Source organism: Macaca nemestrina, chromosome 2, assembly GCF_043159975.1.
Source record: "Macaca nemestrina isolate mMacNem1 chromosome 2, mMacNem.hap1, whole genome shotgun sequence".
Taxonomy (NCBI): domain Eukaryota; kingdom Metazoa; phylum Chordata; class Mammalia; order Primates; family Cercopithecidae; genus Macaca; species Macaca nemestrina.
Genome location: NC_092126.1, coordinates 115,998,898 through 116,014,512, shown reverse-complemented (window position 1 = coordinate 116,014,512; position 15,615 = coordinate 115,998,898). Strand labels below are relative to the sequence as shown.

Below are 15,615 nucleotides of genomic sequence, written 5' to 3'. Positions count from 1 at the left end.
GTTGCAGTGAGCCGAGAACATGCCACTGTACTCCAGCCTGGGCGACAGAGTGAGACCGTCTCAAAAAAAGAAAAAAGAATGTAACTGTCATTCTTAGCTCCCAGGCTGTGGGCCACACACAGGCCTTGACTTGCCAGCCCCTGGTGTAGGGCAACATGTGCTGAGCAGAGTTTAGGTATTGAATTGGGAAAGAGATGGAAAAGTCCATCACCTGTGTCTCTTTAGAGGAAGAAATAGTTCTGTAGGACTTCTGTGAACGGATTTTTAAAAACACCTGACTGGCCACCCCGGCCCGCAAGCACAGCGTGTGCAGAAGGCCGTGCAGCCAGGCCCAGGTCCCTTTCCAACCTCTTCCTTACCTTGCACCACCAACAGCTCCTGGCATGTCCCTTAAATCATCAGATGCTGCCTATGGAGAAAGAAACACAGTCAGTCCCCACCTGCTGTAGCCAGCCCCGGCATTTACCGGGTGCCAGACTCTGAGCTGGGCATTCTGTCCTCCATCACCACCCTGAGGAGGCTCCCCATCCCCACACTCTACCCTGGGGCCCACTCTGGGACCCAAGGGCAGAGACTCACTTGGCTATCCCACCAGTACACAGCAGGGCTGGGATTCCCACACTCCCAACCCAGGGCCAGAGCCTCTCGCCACTCTCCAGGGATCCGGCATCTGACTGCTCCTTGTGCTATGCAAGGGTCCAGGTAGACAGTCTGCAAATTTGGTCTGACCCTAACTGGCCAGCAGTGGACACAGCCCTGGCAAGTCCCTCCCAGTGGTCTCTGTGAACTGGGGGAGACCTAGGGCTTGGGAATCTCTTGCTCTGTGGCCCAGGGAAGGGTGATGGGAGAGTACTGTGGAGTACTGAGGACAGACAAGGACTCTGCAAACTGTCCCAGTGTCACAAGGCAATAACCTTGTGCCGCTGCAGAGATGGGGCTGGAGGGAGGCCCAGGCACCAAGCACGTTCGCCAAGCACACAGCAAGCACCCTTGCTTTCCTCCTCTCTTTTCTCAGGACACAGGAAGGGGCTCCGGAACCCTCAGTAACAACCACAGAGGAGGAGCTGGAGTTAGACTATTTCCCAGACCACCAGGGTGACATGCGGGAAGGGGCCAAGTGGCTCCAGGGGTGCCAGGAAACACAGAAAAAACCCAAACAAGCCCCCGCACAAGGGCCTTTTGAAATGCCTTCCCTAGGGAAGCCTGCTCACAGGGTCACCTGCCCCCTCGCATCCTGGGCCCAGTGACAGAGAACTGCCTGTTCCCATCAACCAAAGGGGGTGGGGAAGGGAAGGAGGGAGGCTGAAAATAAATCCTTAACCACTGGGTTTGTCAGGAAGACAAACTCAACTAGAGACAGGTCCAAGAGAAAGACCGTGGCGCAAAGCAGAGGATGCCAAACCCTGGAAGCATCTGCCTCAGCTCCAGCTAGGCCACTTCCTACTGCACACAACCCCAAGCAGAAGGGTCCACCCCCAGATGTATGGTCCCCAGAAGCGGGAGGAGGGCATTACCTGTCCCGCAGGGATGGACTCCAAGGAATTAGAACATCCCTGGGCAATGGGCTGGTCCTCGGGAGTCAGACTGTCGGTGGATGAGAGGCTGCTGGCCAGGGCCTCCTCCTGAACGAACACGATTCCTGGAGAGACCAGGGCGGGCAGGCAGGCAGGGTGGGTGGGGCGGGGAGAGCGGCCGTTCAACAAGTGGGGCTGGGCCTCTCAGGCTACCGGCATGGCCGGGGGCTAGCCAGACCCCAAAACCCAGCCACAAGGATTATAGAAGAAAATGTTAAAACTGAAATCTCAAAATAACTCAAGAGAGAACAAATGACTGCTTATCTAATCTCAGAGCAAGGAGAGGCATTCTGAGAATAAACACAATGGAAAAAACTGATAGATGTGACTACATAAAAATTAAACTCCCACAGACACATTTTTTAAAAACCAGGATAAATTAAAACCAGATGAAATGAGAAAAAAAATGTTTGCAATATTTGACAAGGATTTATATCACTAGTCAGCAAAAAGTTCTTACAGGGGCTACAAAAATGGGGGAAGGCTGGAAACCCCATTAACAGACAGCAAGGGATGTGAACAGACATTCTGCAGAAGAACGGCCAGTGGCTAGAACATGAAAAGAATGCTCGCTCTCAGAAGTACACAAAGAAAGGCAAGCTGAAACAAGAGGCAAGTTTTGCCTCTCAACTTTTACCAAAGTCAGACTGACTGTGTGGCCTGGCTCTGACCTCACTGGGCAGAGGCCGGCACAGACATGCGGGCTGGCCCACCCATCCGAAGAGTTTGGAGGTACATCGTCAAGAGCCTGAAATGTGTTCACTCCTGGAGCATTTTCCCAGACGGTGACTAGACATGATCCTGTCCCCTGATTTGTCATCTCTGCAGGACTCACAGATACATAGGGCATGGGACAATTCACCAGGGGGCCAGCCCTTACAGGCCTTGGTATCCAGCAAGGCTGCTGAGTCCAGCCTGAGCTCACATCCACAGTCCCACTTACCACAGGACGTGCCCACTGACCTGCCCTGGGGCCACCTCCCATGGACAGCAGCACTCTGACCCATTGCGTCCCATAAATGCATAGTGTTCCTAAAACCTGCTGAAGCTTGTTTATGAATGTAGCCTATCTGGACTTGTTACTCCACTTCAGATCACCTCTAGACTGCTTGAAGGTAAAGCCTTTGTGAACATGTTCCTGACTGCGGCCAGCAGGGTGAACACTGGGCATCGGCCACCAGTCTCACTGAGGCCTACAGGAGCCCCAGGCCTGCCTCCACAGCCCAGCATCGCCACAGCCCGGTGAAATGATTCCGAGCCCTCTGAGCCCCACAGGTCGAGACCCCCGACCAGCTCAGCTGCTCCCCGGGACAGGACAACTCACACGGCCTGGGTCCTCTGCCCACAAGTGAGGCAGGCAGGTGGGCCCAAGCTCAGACGCCCCCACAAAGCGAAGCAGCAGGGGGTAGGCAGGCAGGAAGGCTAGCAAGCACACAGCCATGCATGAAGCACCCTGACGGGCCTCCCTGGGCACCTGCCCAGGCCACTGCTCTCCTGCAATCCACCCTCTGCCTGCTAATGTTCAACTCCTATCCATCCTTCAAGATCCACCTCAGACACCACCTCCACTGCCGACCTTCTCTGCTCTAGACAGTCTACAAAAGCCCCACACCATCCTGCCCTGTTCTCCTCCAGCACATGGCTCATCCTCCCGCATGGCTCCAAGCTCCCCAAGGGGCACGGTCTGGGTCATCTTGAACCCCCACTAAGGATGTGGGAAAGGGCAGCCCTCATCAACCACCTCTGTGGAGCTCTGGGCAGTGCCAAGCGCCTCCCCAGCATTCGCTCATGCATGCCTCTCGTTATTTACCACATTTCATCAAATCTAAGATGCGGCAGGTGGTGCCATCTTGGTCCTAGCAGAAGGTGTCCACGGGTTTTCCACGACTCCATCTCGAATACCAGCTGGCTGACAGCGACTATGAGACGCCACTGACTGAAAGACGCACCTCAATTTCAGAGAAGTCACCAGGTGGAAATGCGTGCCTCTTAGAATCAATGAAGTAGGGTGCGTCCACTTCACAGTTGAGAAAACAGCTTCAGAGGGGCTACAAGTTGCTTGAGGTCCCACAGCTAGGAAGCTGGGATGCAAACTCAGCTGACCAAGCCCTGGCTCCTAACCACCTCTCCACACAGCCTCCTCTCAGCCCCTGGGCCTGGCTGGACAATCAACTCTGGTGACCACCCCTAGAGTCACAATCATCCATGGCTCTGACAGCACCTGCCACAACAGGAGGTTGGGTGTTGTCTGGACAGCGCCCCCTTCAGGCAGGTCCGAGTGCCCAGTTCATTCGCAAGTAGGCTCCCTTCTCGGGAACCAGGCTGGAAGCAACAGGCATGGGTCAGCAAAGGTGCTCCCACGCGCTAAAAAAACCCTGCCCATCCAGGCAAGACCCAGGAACACGCGGCTGAACAAACACACGGGGAGGCCTCTGAATCAGTGAGAAAAAGACCAATGCCTTTTGCCACTACCCCCCAACAAGCCCCATTTGGACACAAGGAAATGTGGACAGGGATAGGGAGAGTCTATCTGCTCCCGTCCCGGACCGTGGCCTGTACAAACAAGTGGTCAGAAAGGGCACTCGGCAGATAGAGCGGAGACATCAGGAGAATCCTTAGGGGTCCGACCTTTGCTGTTTCTCACCAAAAGGAAAGAGAGGTGCACACAAAGACATCCACTGCAGTTTTATTGAAGAGGTGCAAATCTGGAGGCAATGTCCAGAAGTCCAGTGATGGCGGGGACAGACTGCAGAGTGCCCCTCTGCAGAGTGTCCCCAGGGCACGAGGGGAGTGAGGAGGGGGCTGAGCTGGTGCAGAGGCTTCTCCAACAATGTGGGGGGCTGCCTGCAGCTGCAGCCTGGGGGCACAGTGCATCCCAACCCACCCAGGGTCTGCTCTTCACTGGCTCCTGCTCTACCTGCCCATTCACTCACTCACTGATCAACAGATGCTGGCAGAAACGGCCATGTCCCTGGCCTTGAGAAGCAGATGCAGCTCCCTGTCCCCAGAGGCCTACAGTCATATGGTGCCTCCACAGGCTCGCTTGGCTGCGTTGCAGGAGGCGGCCTCAGGGAAGCTTCCTCATCGTGATATAACCTCCCTGGCTTTTATGTAATAAAATGCAACCAGAAATCCTTAGTCAAGAGTCTGACAGAAGCAAAATGGGCAATCATCCTGGCACCTAACCCCATCACTCCACGCAATGGAATTCTCTTCCACATCTCATGGGTGTGACCTCAGTGTGCTGCTCTGCGTCGGGCCTTTTGCCTTAACTTGAGTGCTTCTCCCCTCTTCCTGCCCAGTCTTCCTGTCCCTGCTGGGAGGGCTGCCGAGCATTCTGCGCCACAGCCGACTGTCCCTCTCATCCTCCGATGTTGCAGTTGCAGCCCGTGTTTTGGCAGTGGTGAGCATTTCACCTCCCCTTCCCAGTATCTTATCCCTCTAAGAGAAAATCCCCACCAGTGGGGTTACCAGGTCAAGGGGTGGGAATGTTTTTCTGGCTCTTAAAACATAGGGTTGAACTGTTTTCCCAAGACCTCACACCAAGTTCTGCGTCTCCAGGAGCCCGGGCAGGCGGCGTCCTTTCCTGCGTGTCCCGAGCCTCGGCTCCACTCGGGACGGCACACCCTCCCCTCTTCCGTGGGGGCCAGGCCAGCAGACACGCTCATGGGACCTGCTTCACTCACTCATCTCCGAGGATGCCTGGGTTCAGAGGTGAAAGCCCTTTGAAAACGCTAAGACAGTGGGCAGATGAATGGGCCTGGTCTTCCATGGGTCCACAGGGACACAGATGGCCCATCTTGGCCCCACAAACATGGCGTTCTGGGGCTGGGTCACACCACAGAGATGAGGCAATGATAAAAGCAAGCTTTTCCCTGCACAGGGATTCGGGCTCCAGACAGTACAGTCACAAGCCCAGCTTCCTATAACCAGAAGCCAACCTGCTTGTGCTGCCGGCGAGGGAATGGGACGGTCCCATGAGCCAACAGGCCCGAGTCTGTTCAGAGGGCAGCCTCAGGGCCTGTCAGATACCCTGCGGTCTCCTAGAGGAGCTGGATGTGGGCATCAGAGCAATCGGGAGTCCTCACCAAGCAAGCAACAGCTGGCATCAGGCCAGGCACCCCTGCCACGTGTCCCCCCGCGAGGACCAGCCTGCAGAAGGCACAGCCCTCCCTGTGTCTGACCCTGTCAGAAACTGGTGCTGGCACCTCTTCCCCAACCCCAGCCCAGCCAGGAGGCCCAGGCAGGGCTGTGTGGCTCCACTAGAAGCAAGATACATACACGATTACCTTGGTTGGAGAGGATGGGCTGGGGCAGGGAGGCAGATGCAGGAGCCACAGTGGGAGGGGAGCTGCTGGGTCTGATGCAGGGGGCAGCTGAGAGCCGGGAGTCTTCGCCACCCTGAGGACAAGTGCTTGCGTCAGCCCGGGAGAGAAGAGGAAGCACAGAGCTCCCCAAGGCCAGGGGTGTGACGAGGGAGCGCAACGGTTCCAACCAACGGGGTGAAGATGGTCTCGTCCCATCCTTACTGCAGGAACTACCACTGTCCCCAACCCAAAAAGAATACAGAGGCCACGACTTGCCCGAGGTCATGCAGCCAGAGAGGAGCGCAGCTTGGACTTGGCAACTTGGCAGCCCTGAGCAGTCCCATGGCCCAAGCCCCCTGAACTGGCTCCTCTCCCGGCTGGCTCTGCACCACTGCCCTCCCACCTGCCACACAAACCCACCCTCTTCTCTGGGTTGCTCAGTTTGGACTTGACCTCCTTGGCTTTCTGAATTGCTTTCAGCACTTCCACAGTGTCCAGCTCCTTCTCTGTGGTCACTGTGTCATCCAGACAGACCTAGAGCATCCAGAAAGTAGCTATCAGCATGGGGACTAGTGAGCACGGCAGGAGGATGGTGGGGCCCTGCTGAGGAGGGGCGTGAGCACCTGCTGTGGGCCAGGCCATGTGAGGACACCACAGGCTGAGGGAGGCTCAGCCTGCTCGGAGGCGGCTCTCCACCACTCATGGAAGAGACCTGGGAGTGCCTTGGAGGGGTCCAGGGAGGCCCTACATCTGTCTCTGGAGTCCCTCACCAAGAACAGGAGCAGCAAACTCTTGGGCAACTTGAACTAAGTCCCCAGTTAGAGGCAGAAGGCAGACTCTCAAAAGAGCAGTGGGAAAGGGCAGGCCCCACCTGCAAATGCAGGAGGGGGTGGCAGCTGGCAGCCAGTCGGCAGTCGGGTAGGGTGGTTGAATGAGGGAAGGTCCCAAGGGCCTGGACAGGAGCTGACACTCTGTGGCCTGGGAGCTTCCCAAGGTCTGGAGCCCAGGAGGGGAGGAGATGGCATCTCGTGGTCTTGTGATTGTGTGGACGAAGGGGCACTTGGGGCCAAAAAGAGGGAGGTGGGACACAAATAGTTCCCAGGTATTTTCTGACCTGGGATTTGGGGAGAACAGAAGGTCCAAGGACCAATCAGAGAATCAGGGGGCCTGCTCCGGGCCCAGGCGATGGGTGAACCTGGTTAAGTGCGTCTGGTCAGCATCGTGGCAGGTGCACAGACACAGCAAGGGGCAGCAGACACTAGGCTGGGCTACACTGACAAAGGCAAACCCTTTGGGTTTACGGTCAGGTACTATGGCCACAAGTTGTCCAGGAGATATGAATATTTTAAGGATCTTATTTCTGACCCTTTCCTAGAATAAACATTGTTATCCAAGACAGGAGGGGCAGGAGATGCAAGGGAGCATTTTCCTGGGGAGATAGTGGACTTCCCAGAACCGGAAAGCCCTCAAGGGGCAGGACCTCCTTCTAAAGCAGGCAAGGGTGGAACAATGGACATATATCCCCCTACCGCCCATGCAGACTTGACTGCATCCCGAGGGTCTCCCTGGGCTCTTCTGACTGCGCTGGGGCTCACCTCTGAGGCCCTCTCTCCGAACTGAGCCAGCACCTTGGTCCGGTAGTCGGGGATGATGCTCAGAGGGTTGTTCAGCAGAGACACGTGCTCCAGACACGGGAGGCTACCTATGCTCCGGACCTCCTCCATCTGCAAGGTATGAGTTCCATCCCCTTTGGTCCCTTCTCTTAACACTTCAGCAACACGCCAACACGTTTCATGGTCTCTTTTAAATGAAAGGAATCTTAACATTCTTCTTTAACATGATACACACCAAGGCACAGAAATCCCAAAATCGCGAGGTCTGTGGGCTCACCTGTTCAATCCTGTTGTCCCGGAGATCCAGGTTGACCAGTGAGTAGAGCTTGTGTAGGCCACTCAGACTCTCCAGGAGGTTGCCTGCCAGGTTTAAGGTCTTGATGTTCCCCAGCTTGGTGTGAAGCCCTTCCAAGGAGGAGAGTTTGTTGTAGGACAGGTCCAGATGCACAAGGTTATACAGGTGCTGTAGCGGTGTGGAGAACAGCGTAAAGTGGCTCAGGTCAAGTCTCCAAAGATAGGGGCCTGACACTAATGGCAGGATGGGCCTTCCAACCCAAACTACCCAGTTCTGCAAGTCACTCTGACAGTTATTTTAGGAAGGGAAGTCCCTCTTCTCTGCCACACATGCCACAGCACAGTGGCACCCCTGCAGACAGTTGGGGTGGGCATTGAAAACATGGCTGTCCACCTTCAGGACAGAGGTGCATCATCATGCCTGGTTTGTATTTACTCATGCTTCCTAATTCTTTGGAACTAGAGCAACAATCACTCAGTGCATTGCTGGGATCCTAAAGGGAAGACAGCAACCCCTGCCCTTACAACCCCTGGGTATGGCCAAATTCCCAAGGCTGCATCAGTCTCCTGAACTCTCAGAAAGGGGCCTGGGGAGTGTGTGCGGGCAGCACTGGTCTTCAAAGGCACTACCTGCAAATTGTCCACAACCAGCAATCCATTGTGACTCAGGTCCAGGAACTCAATCTTTGGGATCAGTTTCTTGTGAAAGAAAAGAACACCTGATGTTAATGTAGGGGTCGGACCCCAAACATGGTCCCCCACACAGTGGACGGGCACCCCAGGATGCTTCCTCCTGACCACGGACTCCCACGGGCTGTCCCTGCAGGACCACACCTCCCACTGCCCAGCCAGTAGCACATCCAAAGGCGCACACAGGGCCCCCAGTGCTGGGCACTACTCATTGTTTTCATGGAACACTTGGCTTGTGAAAATGACACACGGCAAGGTCCCAGACAGAGAAGGGAGTCTGTCCTTCTTCAACCCTGCCCACACTCCCTGAGCAGCGCAAACACAGGAATGACACTCTTACTGCCCAAATGCCCTCTGGATGTCATTATTCTATGGGCACATCTGTCATCTAAGGAGTGATATCATCACTTAGTGTGGTTATAGTTTACCACATTTACATGAAATTCATATGTTTTATTTGGTTCTAAGTACCACCTCACCAATTTTAAATGATCCCATTCTTTTTTTCTTTTGAGACGGAGTCTCAATCTGTCACCCAGGCTGGAATGCAGTGGCACTATCTCAGCTTATTGCAACCTCTGCCTCCCGGGCTCAAGTGATTCTCTTGCCTAAGCCTCCCGAAGTAGCTGGGATTACAGGCGCCCGCCACCACGCCCGGCTAATTTTTGTATTTTTAGTAGAGATGGGGTTTCACCATGTTGGTCACGCTGGTCTTGAACTCCTGACCTCAGGTGATCCTCCCGCCTCGGCCTCCCAAAGTGTTGGGATTACAGGCATGAGCCACCGCGCCTGGCCCCCATTTTATAATTAACTTAAAATGGCAGGCAATGCACAGAGCACTAGATATAGATTTTCTGTGATCCTTCCTGAAAAAGCTGAGTTAAATACTCAAACTCAGGGTTTGGTGGGGTCAGAGAAACCCCTGGCACCTGCTGCTGAGAGCATACCACAGACTCGTCGATCTCGGAGATGCTGTTGTGGCTCAGGTCAAGCGTGGTCAACGCCTGCCAAGTGGGGATGACGGCAGTCACAGGGCCTTCTAGGGCTGTGCCTTCAGGCTCCCACTCATCAAATTCTGAGGCTTCAGGAACAAGGACTTCCTGCATAAAAACATCTGTTGAGCACCACACTTGGGCCCTCACGCAACACTCACTGGGAACACAGTCATTGCAGAATTTAAGGAAGGGCTGGAGCATATTTAGCATGTGGAAGTAAACTTGCATTAAAGCAGGCCTTTGGTTCCTATGTCTTTAAACGATTGTGAAATCGTTCAAAGCTGAACAATTCACCACATAACAGCCACTTAGAATAAGTCCTGGTCCTGCTTTAGGAGCAATGCTTTTCAAGCCCAAAGGGCCTTTGCCTTGGTGACCTGGTGATGCCTTTTCTGGCTTTTTCTTTTATGAGATGGAGTCTCACTCTGTCACCCAGGCTGGAGTGCAGTGGTGCAATCTCAGTTCACTGCCACCTCTGCCTCGCAGGCTCAAGTGATCCTCCTGCCTTAGCCTCCCCAGTAGCTGGGACTAGAGGTGTGTACCACGCCTGGCTAATTTTTGCATTTTTAACAGAGATAGAGGCTTCACCATGTTGGCCAGGCTGGTCTCAAACTCCTGACTTCAGGTGATCCACCCACCTCAGCCTCCCAAAGTGCTGGGATTACAGGCGTGACCCACAGCACCTAGCCATTTGTTCTTTGAGACACAGTCTCGTTCTGTTGCCCAGGCTGGAGTGCAGTGGCACCATCATGGCTCACTGCAGCCTCAAACTCGCAGGTGCAAGCAAATCCTCCCACCTCAGCCTCTTGAGTAGCTGGGACTACAGACGCACACCACCTTGCCCAGCCAATTAAAACATTTTTTTTCTGTAGAAACGAGGTCTCCCTACATAGCCCAGACTGGTCTCAAACTCCTGGGCTCAAGTGGTCCTCCTGCCTTGGCTTCTCAAAGTGCTGGGATTATAGGGGCCAGCCACTGCTACTGGCCAGCCAGCTGTCTTTTCTAGCTTCTCAGAAGCTGAAGGTGAGAATTCATGGTTTCCAGGCAGCTGTGCTTTCCAAGCTGATGATGTGGTCCTCACTGCGGACACCAGGCCTTTAAAACCGTTATTTCACAGGGATAAAGTCAGAAAATGCTAAGATGAGGGGAGTAGCACAGAGCCCAGAGACCATCAAAATGGAGGAAGGCAGGCCTATCTGTTTTGACAAGACCTTTCTTCTCACAATGGGTCACCCTGGGCTCCTTCAGCAAGACAGCGAGAAGTGCTCGGAGAGGGACCAGGTGGCCCAATACACTCTCTGCAAGCCTCAAGAGGAATATTTTTCACCAAATCCTTTTTTTTTTTTTTTTTTTTTTTTTTAAAGAGACAAGGTCTCCCTATGTTGCCCAGGTTGGTCTCCAACTCCTGGACTCAAGGAATCCTCCTGCCTTAGCCTCCCAAAATGCTAGGATTACAGGCATGAGCCACCACACCTGGCCCAAACCTAAGTCTTGATCAGGAGCCTTAAGTCATAATATTAGCCACTACATGCCTTTTCTATACCCGGGGAAAGATTTTAACATTAGCAAGATGTAATACATAAAAAGGTAAACAGAAACACACATTCCCAATTTGAATGTTTCTGCTGCTCACATATAAACAACAGGGCCTAGCATTTCCACAACCTCACCTTCTAATCAAGCCATGGAGAAAAAGATACAAATGAGGGCTTAGCCAGGGATCGCTAAAGCTTAGAGGAACAATCTAAGCTTAGTTATCAATCTAATTAATAAAGGTCCTACCACTTGCCACAGCTTAGCAATTTGTTCATTAAAAAACCAATGAAGGCCGGGCAAAGTGGCTCATGCCTGTAATCCCAGCACTTTGGGAGGCTGAGGCTGGCGGATCACTTGAGGTTAGGAGTTCGAGACCAGCCTGGCCAACATGGTAAAACCCTGTCTCTACCAAAAATACAAAACTTAGTGGGGTGTGGTGGTGGGCATCTGTAATCCCAGCTGCTTGGAAGGCTGAGGTAGGAGAATCGCTTGAACCCAGGAGGTAGAGGTTGCAGTGAGCTGAGATCATACCACTGCACTCCAGTCTGGGCCACACAGCGAGACTCTCTCTCAAAACAAAAACAAAACAAAACAAAAACACCAATGACATTTTTTATTTTTGGGGGGAAAAAAGCCAAGTTCCTTAAAATGCCCTGTTAACAACATGAACTTTTAATGCAGATGTGAACTAAAGTGTCCCAGGGGCTGTCAAGGGCTCGGAGGCCCCCCATGAGTGTGTGGCTTCCCCACAGAAGGTCCAGCCTCTGAATACTGATAGACATAGCAGTGTCCTCACCCATCCTCAGTGGTGGAGACCACAGCCCAGGACCCTGACCCACAGACATTGCCCCAGGCAGGATATACGTGAAGCTTACCTTCATCGAGGTTGCTGAGAAGCGGACACTCAGTGTGGCTAAGGTGGGCTTCGATGCGACCAGCCCTCTGATGTGCTTAGCATCACAGTGACTTATCTGGAATGAGGAGCAGCTGCATCTCAGAAACAAAATCCTTGCTCCATCAGAAGTCTCCAGATGTAGGTGTTCCCTACGCCCATACAAAAGCACGACGACGGGCAACCCAAATCCTCAGAGACGGGAGGCCACTCAAAACCAAAGTCTCTCTTTTTCCCAGTGTCAGTGCTGACCAAACATTCCCTGAAGTATCTAGTAAGAAAGATGCCTGGCCTCTCAGACTCACAATGGACCACAAATTCCATTTCCTCTGTAAGGGCTGCCTGGGGCTTGGCAGATGAACACAAAGTGTGGGTCATGGAAACTGCTGGGGAGAACAAGCGGCCTCCACAGCACAGTGAGTGGGGTGGGTCTCCCTGTTCACCCAGCCCCCACTCCATGGAGCTCAGCTGTCGGGTGGTGAGGAGGGGCAAGCCACAGACCAAAGCACACTCCCCGAGCCACCTGCCCAAGCACACCCACAGACACAGATCCAGAGCCTCAGCCTGCTCGGCAGGGCTGGGTCAGGTTTCCTCTTCACTTCCCTGTCCTCACTCGGCAGCAGGACACACCGCAAGTTTCCCGAGACCGCTGTAGACAGAATAGCCCAGTGTGCAGCATAGGCTCTGGAAGCAGTCTCAGCTGAATTCAAATCCCAGCTTTCCACTCATTAACTGTGTGGCCCTGGCCAAACTTCCTTATCTGCCCAAGTCTCAGTTTCCCCAACTGTAAAATGGAAATAAAAGTGTCCTCCTCACAGGGCTGCTGGGAAGATTCAATCAAGGAGACAGGGGGCCACAGGGCAGAACACCAAAGCCACGCTCAAAATATTATGCTTTAAAACATTTTTTTGTATCATTACTGACTCTCTTTTCTTTTCAAAAATGCTGAAATTGGCAGTGCAAACCAAGGAGTCCAGCAGGACAAACGCAGAGCGTTTCTTGTGTGGGTGCCCCAGAGGCATCCTCGAAGCTCTTTGCCAACCGGCCTTGGGAAATACAGACTTGTATTTGGCTCTGTCTGACCCTCAGGATGACTTCCCAGGACTTGAACTTGAGGTACACATGCCCCCTGCCTCTATGAGGAGGCCCAGAAGGAGCCAGCTGCTGGTGCTCCACCCTGGCTAACCGCCCCTGCAGCTCACGCCAGGACAGAGGCATGCAGACCAGCCAGGGACAGGAGAGGCCTCTCTTTCTCCGCCTTCAGAGGGCCTGGTCACCTACGCAGAACCTGTCACATACTGCCAAACACGAAAGCACAGCACCTTATGATTAAATCAGGACACCCAACATCACAAACACTTCCTAGCCACAGAGTTGAGAGCAAGAGGATGCTGTGCAGGCCTTCCTGCACTCCGGCAGCACCGGGCCTTACCTCCACCTGATGCAGGGACTTGAATATTGATAGGTCGAATGGCAGGAGCTGCTCCTGAATGTTGCTGGTCCCAAAAGGTCCTTCTGTGCCAGAAACCTGAGGCCAAAGATAAGGCTTAAATTGGGAACAGCACCGCATACCCATCGGGGAGTGCTGCAGCAGCTGACAAGTTGAAGACAACTTTGACCACTTCTGCCTTCAACAAAGTAGGCTCAGGCCAAGACTTAATTTAACAGGACACTGGGTCACGACTGCCCCCTGGTGCCCACAGCCAGAAGCACAGTGCCAAGAATAACCAGGAGGCCTTCCTTCCACCAAGTGTCCCACATGGTCTCCTTCACACAAACTGCCAGCCAGTCCCCCGCAGGCTGCACCCCCACCGACTGAGGGGCTCCCCACAGCTGAGCTGCTGCAGCTTTACCTTAAGGTACTTAAGGCGACAGGTGAAGTCGAGGATGTGCCCGAGGTCAGTCTTGGCATCCCCACTGGCGCACGTGGGCTTTCCCTGCTGCAGCTGCTCCGTGACGGCATACAGCTGCAGGGGTCCAATGGCAAAGACCTCGCCGGCCCCCAGGAGCTGCTCTCCTGCAAGAGCCATGCCCTGAAGGATAAGTGTCCAGCCGCAGCCCCAGCCCTCATGCAGCTGGGATTTCCATATCTTTTCTGTCAACAAGCAGTTGGCAAGCACCCACTGTGTCAAGGCAAAGCCAGGGCCCTGGGCATGCAGGAGCTGCTGCCCTCCTGGGTGCCTGCTAGGCATAGGGCAACCCTAGACATGTGATGACAGAGGAGGGCAGGGCTGTGGGGCTGTGAGGCTGGGGAGCCACTGAGGGAGGAGTGAGGCCAAGTTGAGACCAAATGCACTGAGCCAGTGAGGCTGCCGAGAGAGGCAGCATTCTGGGTGACAGACCTATGCTGCAACCTCTGAAATGCAAACACCCAGGTCAGGCGCAGGCCTATGGTGCCAGCACGGCACAGAGCCTGGGAGCAGGATGGGTTCTGAGCCCAAACGCCTGCTGCTTGGTCCTCGCTCCACTCCTCCCAGTCATGTGCCCTCAGGTTGGTGACTGGTCCTCTGACCCTGTATCCTCACCTATACCTGTGGCTCTTGGGGGAAGGCAGTAAGATGTTAACAGGAGGCATTCATCACACATTAGCCACTATAACTGTGCTCTCTGGCAGGGATGGGACCCAGGGTCAGCTTCTATCTGCCATCTGAGCCCTTTCAGGTAAGCACAAACCAGGTGTGAGGGAGCAGCGTGCTACCCACCTTCCAGCACCCACCACAGGGCTTTGGAACAGAGCCCAAGTCTGGGCTGAGCCCCTGACATGGTACTCAGGAGTACTGAGGGACCACAGCTCCTCAGACCTGGCCACCTACAGGGCAGGTAGGTGGGCTCCAGAGTGACTTCTGTGTCATCCTGTGCCTCTGGCCGTCTCATAAAACTACACAACTTATGCCCAGTGTTTCAGGGACCTGTGGCCACATACCTTTCTCAAAGAGCTCTTCAGCCAGTGCTGCAGTGATGCCATTTATCTCCTGCAGAGAACACAAAATTTGCCCTCAGGAAGTCCACCTGCCCCCAGTCCCTGGGATTTGCACATTCCCTGCTATCTACCCCCTCTGTTGTGCCAGTGCCATCTCTCTAGAAAGTTAAATTAAAGAAAGGAGGGCTGCCGGGCGTGGTGGCTCACGCCTGTAATCCCAGCACTTTGGGAGGCCGAGGCGGGCGGATCACAAGGTCAGGAGATCGAGACCACGGTGAGACCCCGTCTCTACTAAAAATACAAAAAAAATTAGCCGGGCGCGGTTGTGGGCGCCTGTAGTCCCAGCTACTCGGGAGGCTGAGGCAGGAGAATGGCGTGAACCCGGGAGGCGGAGCTTGCAGTGAGCCGAGATCGCGCCACTGCACTCCAGCCTGGGCGACAGAGCGAGACTCCGTCTCAAAAAAAAAAAAAAAAAAAAAAAAGAGGGCATAAACCTACAATGAAGCAAGAAGCTTAGAAAGGGAAACTCAATATTCTAGTTATATGGATACCTGAAATATCTCCTCCAAAGCAGAAGGGAAACCAGCCTAATGCTGCGACTCTACTCCACAGGGCCAAGGGCACTGTAGCCCAGGAGGCCAGCAGAGCTGCATGATGCTAAGGGCTTTTGGGAAGCCAGCAGCTCCCAAAACTGGCTCTGGGTGTTCCTAGGAGAGGGTGTAGCAGACAGAAAAGTCCTGTTTTTTTCTGGAAGAGAGGCTCCTATCACCCTGGTGGGATGAAGGACTGCCCAG

General features: G+C 54.1%; 1 protein-coding gene across 3 annotated transcripts in view; it reads right to left on the bottom strand.

Annotated features, from left to right (window-relative positions):
- The window catches only part of LOC105480548 (nischarin), a 38,775-nt gene that overhangs the window by 6,866 nt on the left and 16,294 nt on the right, over positions 1-15,615 (bottom strand). For 2 of the 3 annotated variants that reach the window (XM_011739587.2, XM_011739588.3), the window contains exons 4-15: positions 14,825-14,873; positions 13,755-13,918; positions 13,334-13,429; positions 11,885-11,980; positions 9,426-9,578; positions 8,419-8,487; positions 7,772-7,957; positions 7,477-7,605; positions 6,302-6,415; positions 5,864-5,975; positions 1,515-1,639; positions 360-409 (exon numbers count right to left, since the gene is read on the bottom strand). In XM_011739587.2, coding sequence (XP_011737889.1) covers positions 360-409; positions 1,515-1,639; positions 5,864-5,975; positions 6,302-6,415; positions 7,477-7,605; positions 7,772-7,957; positions 8,419-8,487; positions 9,426-9,578; positions 11,885-11,980; positions 13,334-13,429; positions 13,755-13,918; positions 14,825-14,873 — 1,343 coding nt within the window. Of the gene's footprint in view, positions 1-359; positions 410-1,514; positions 1,640-4,879; positions 5,277-5,863; positions 5,976-6,301; positions 6,416-7,476; positions 7,606-7,771; positions 7,958-8,418; positions 8,488-9,425; positions 9,579-11,884; positions 11,981-13,333; positions 13,430-13,754; positions 13,919-14,824; positions 14,874-15,615 lie in introns of those variants that run through there. The other variant, XM_011739589.2, reaches the window with a different exon arrangement.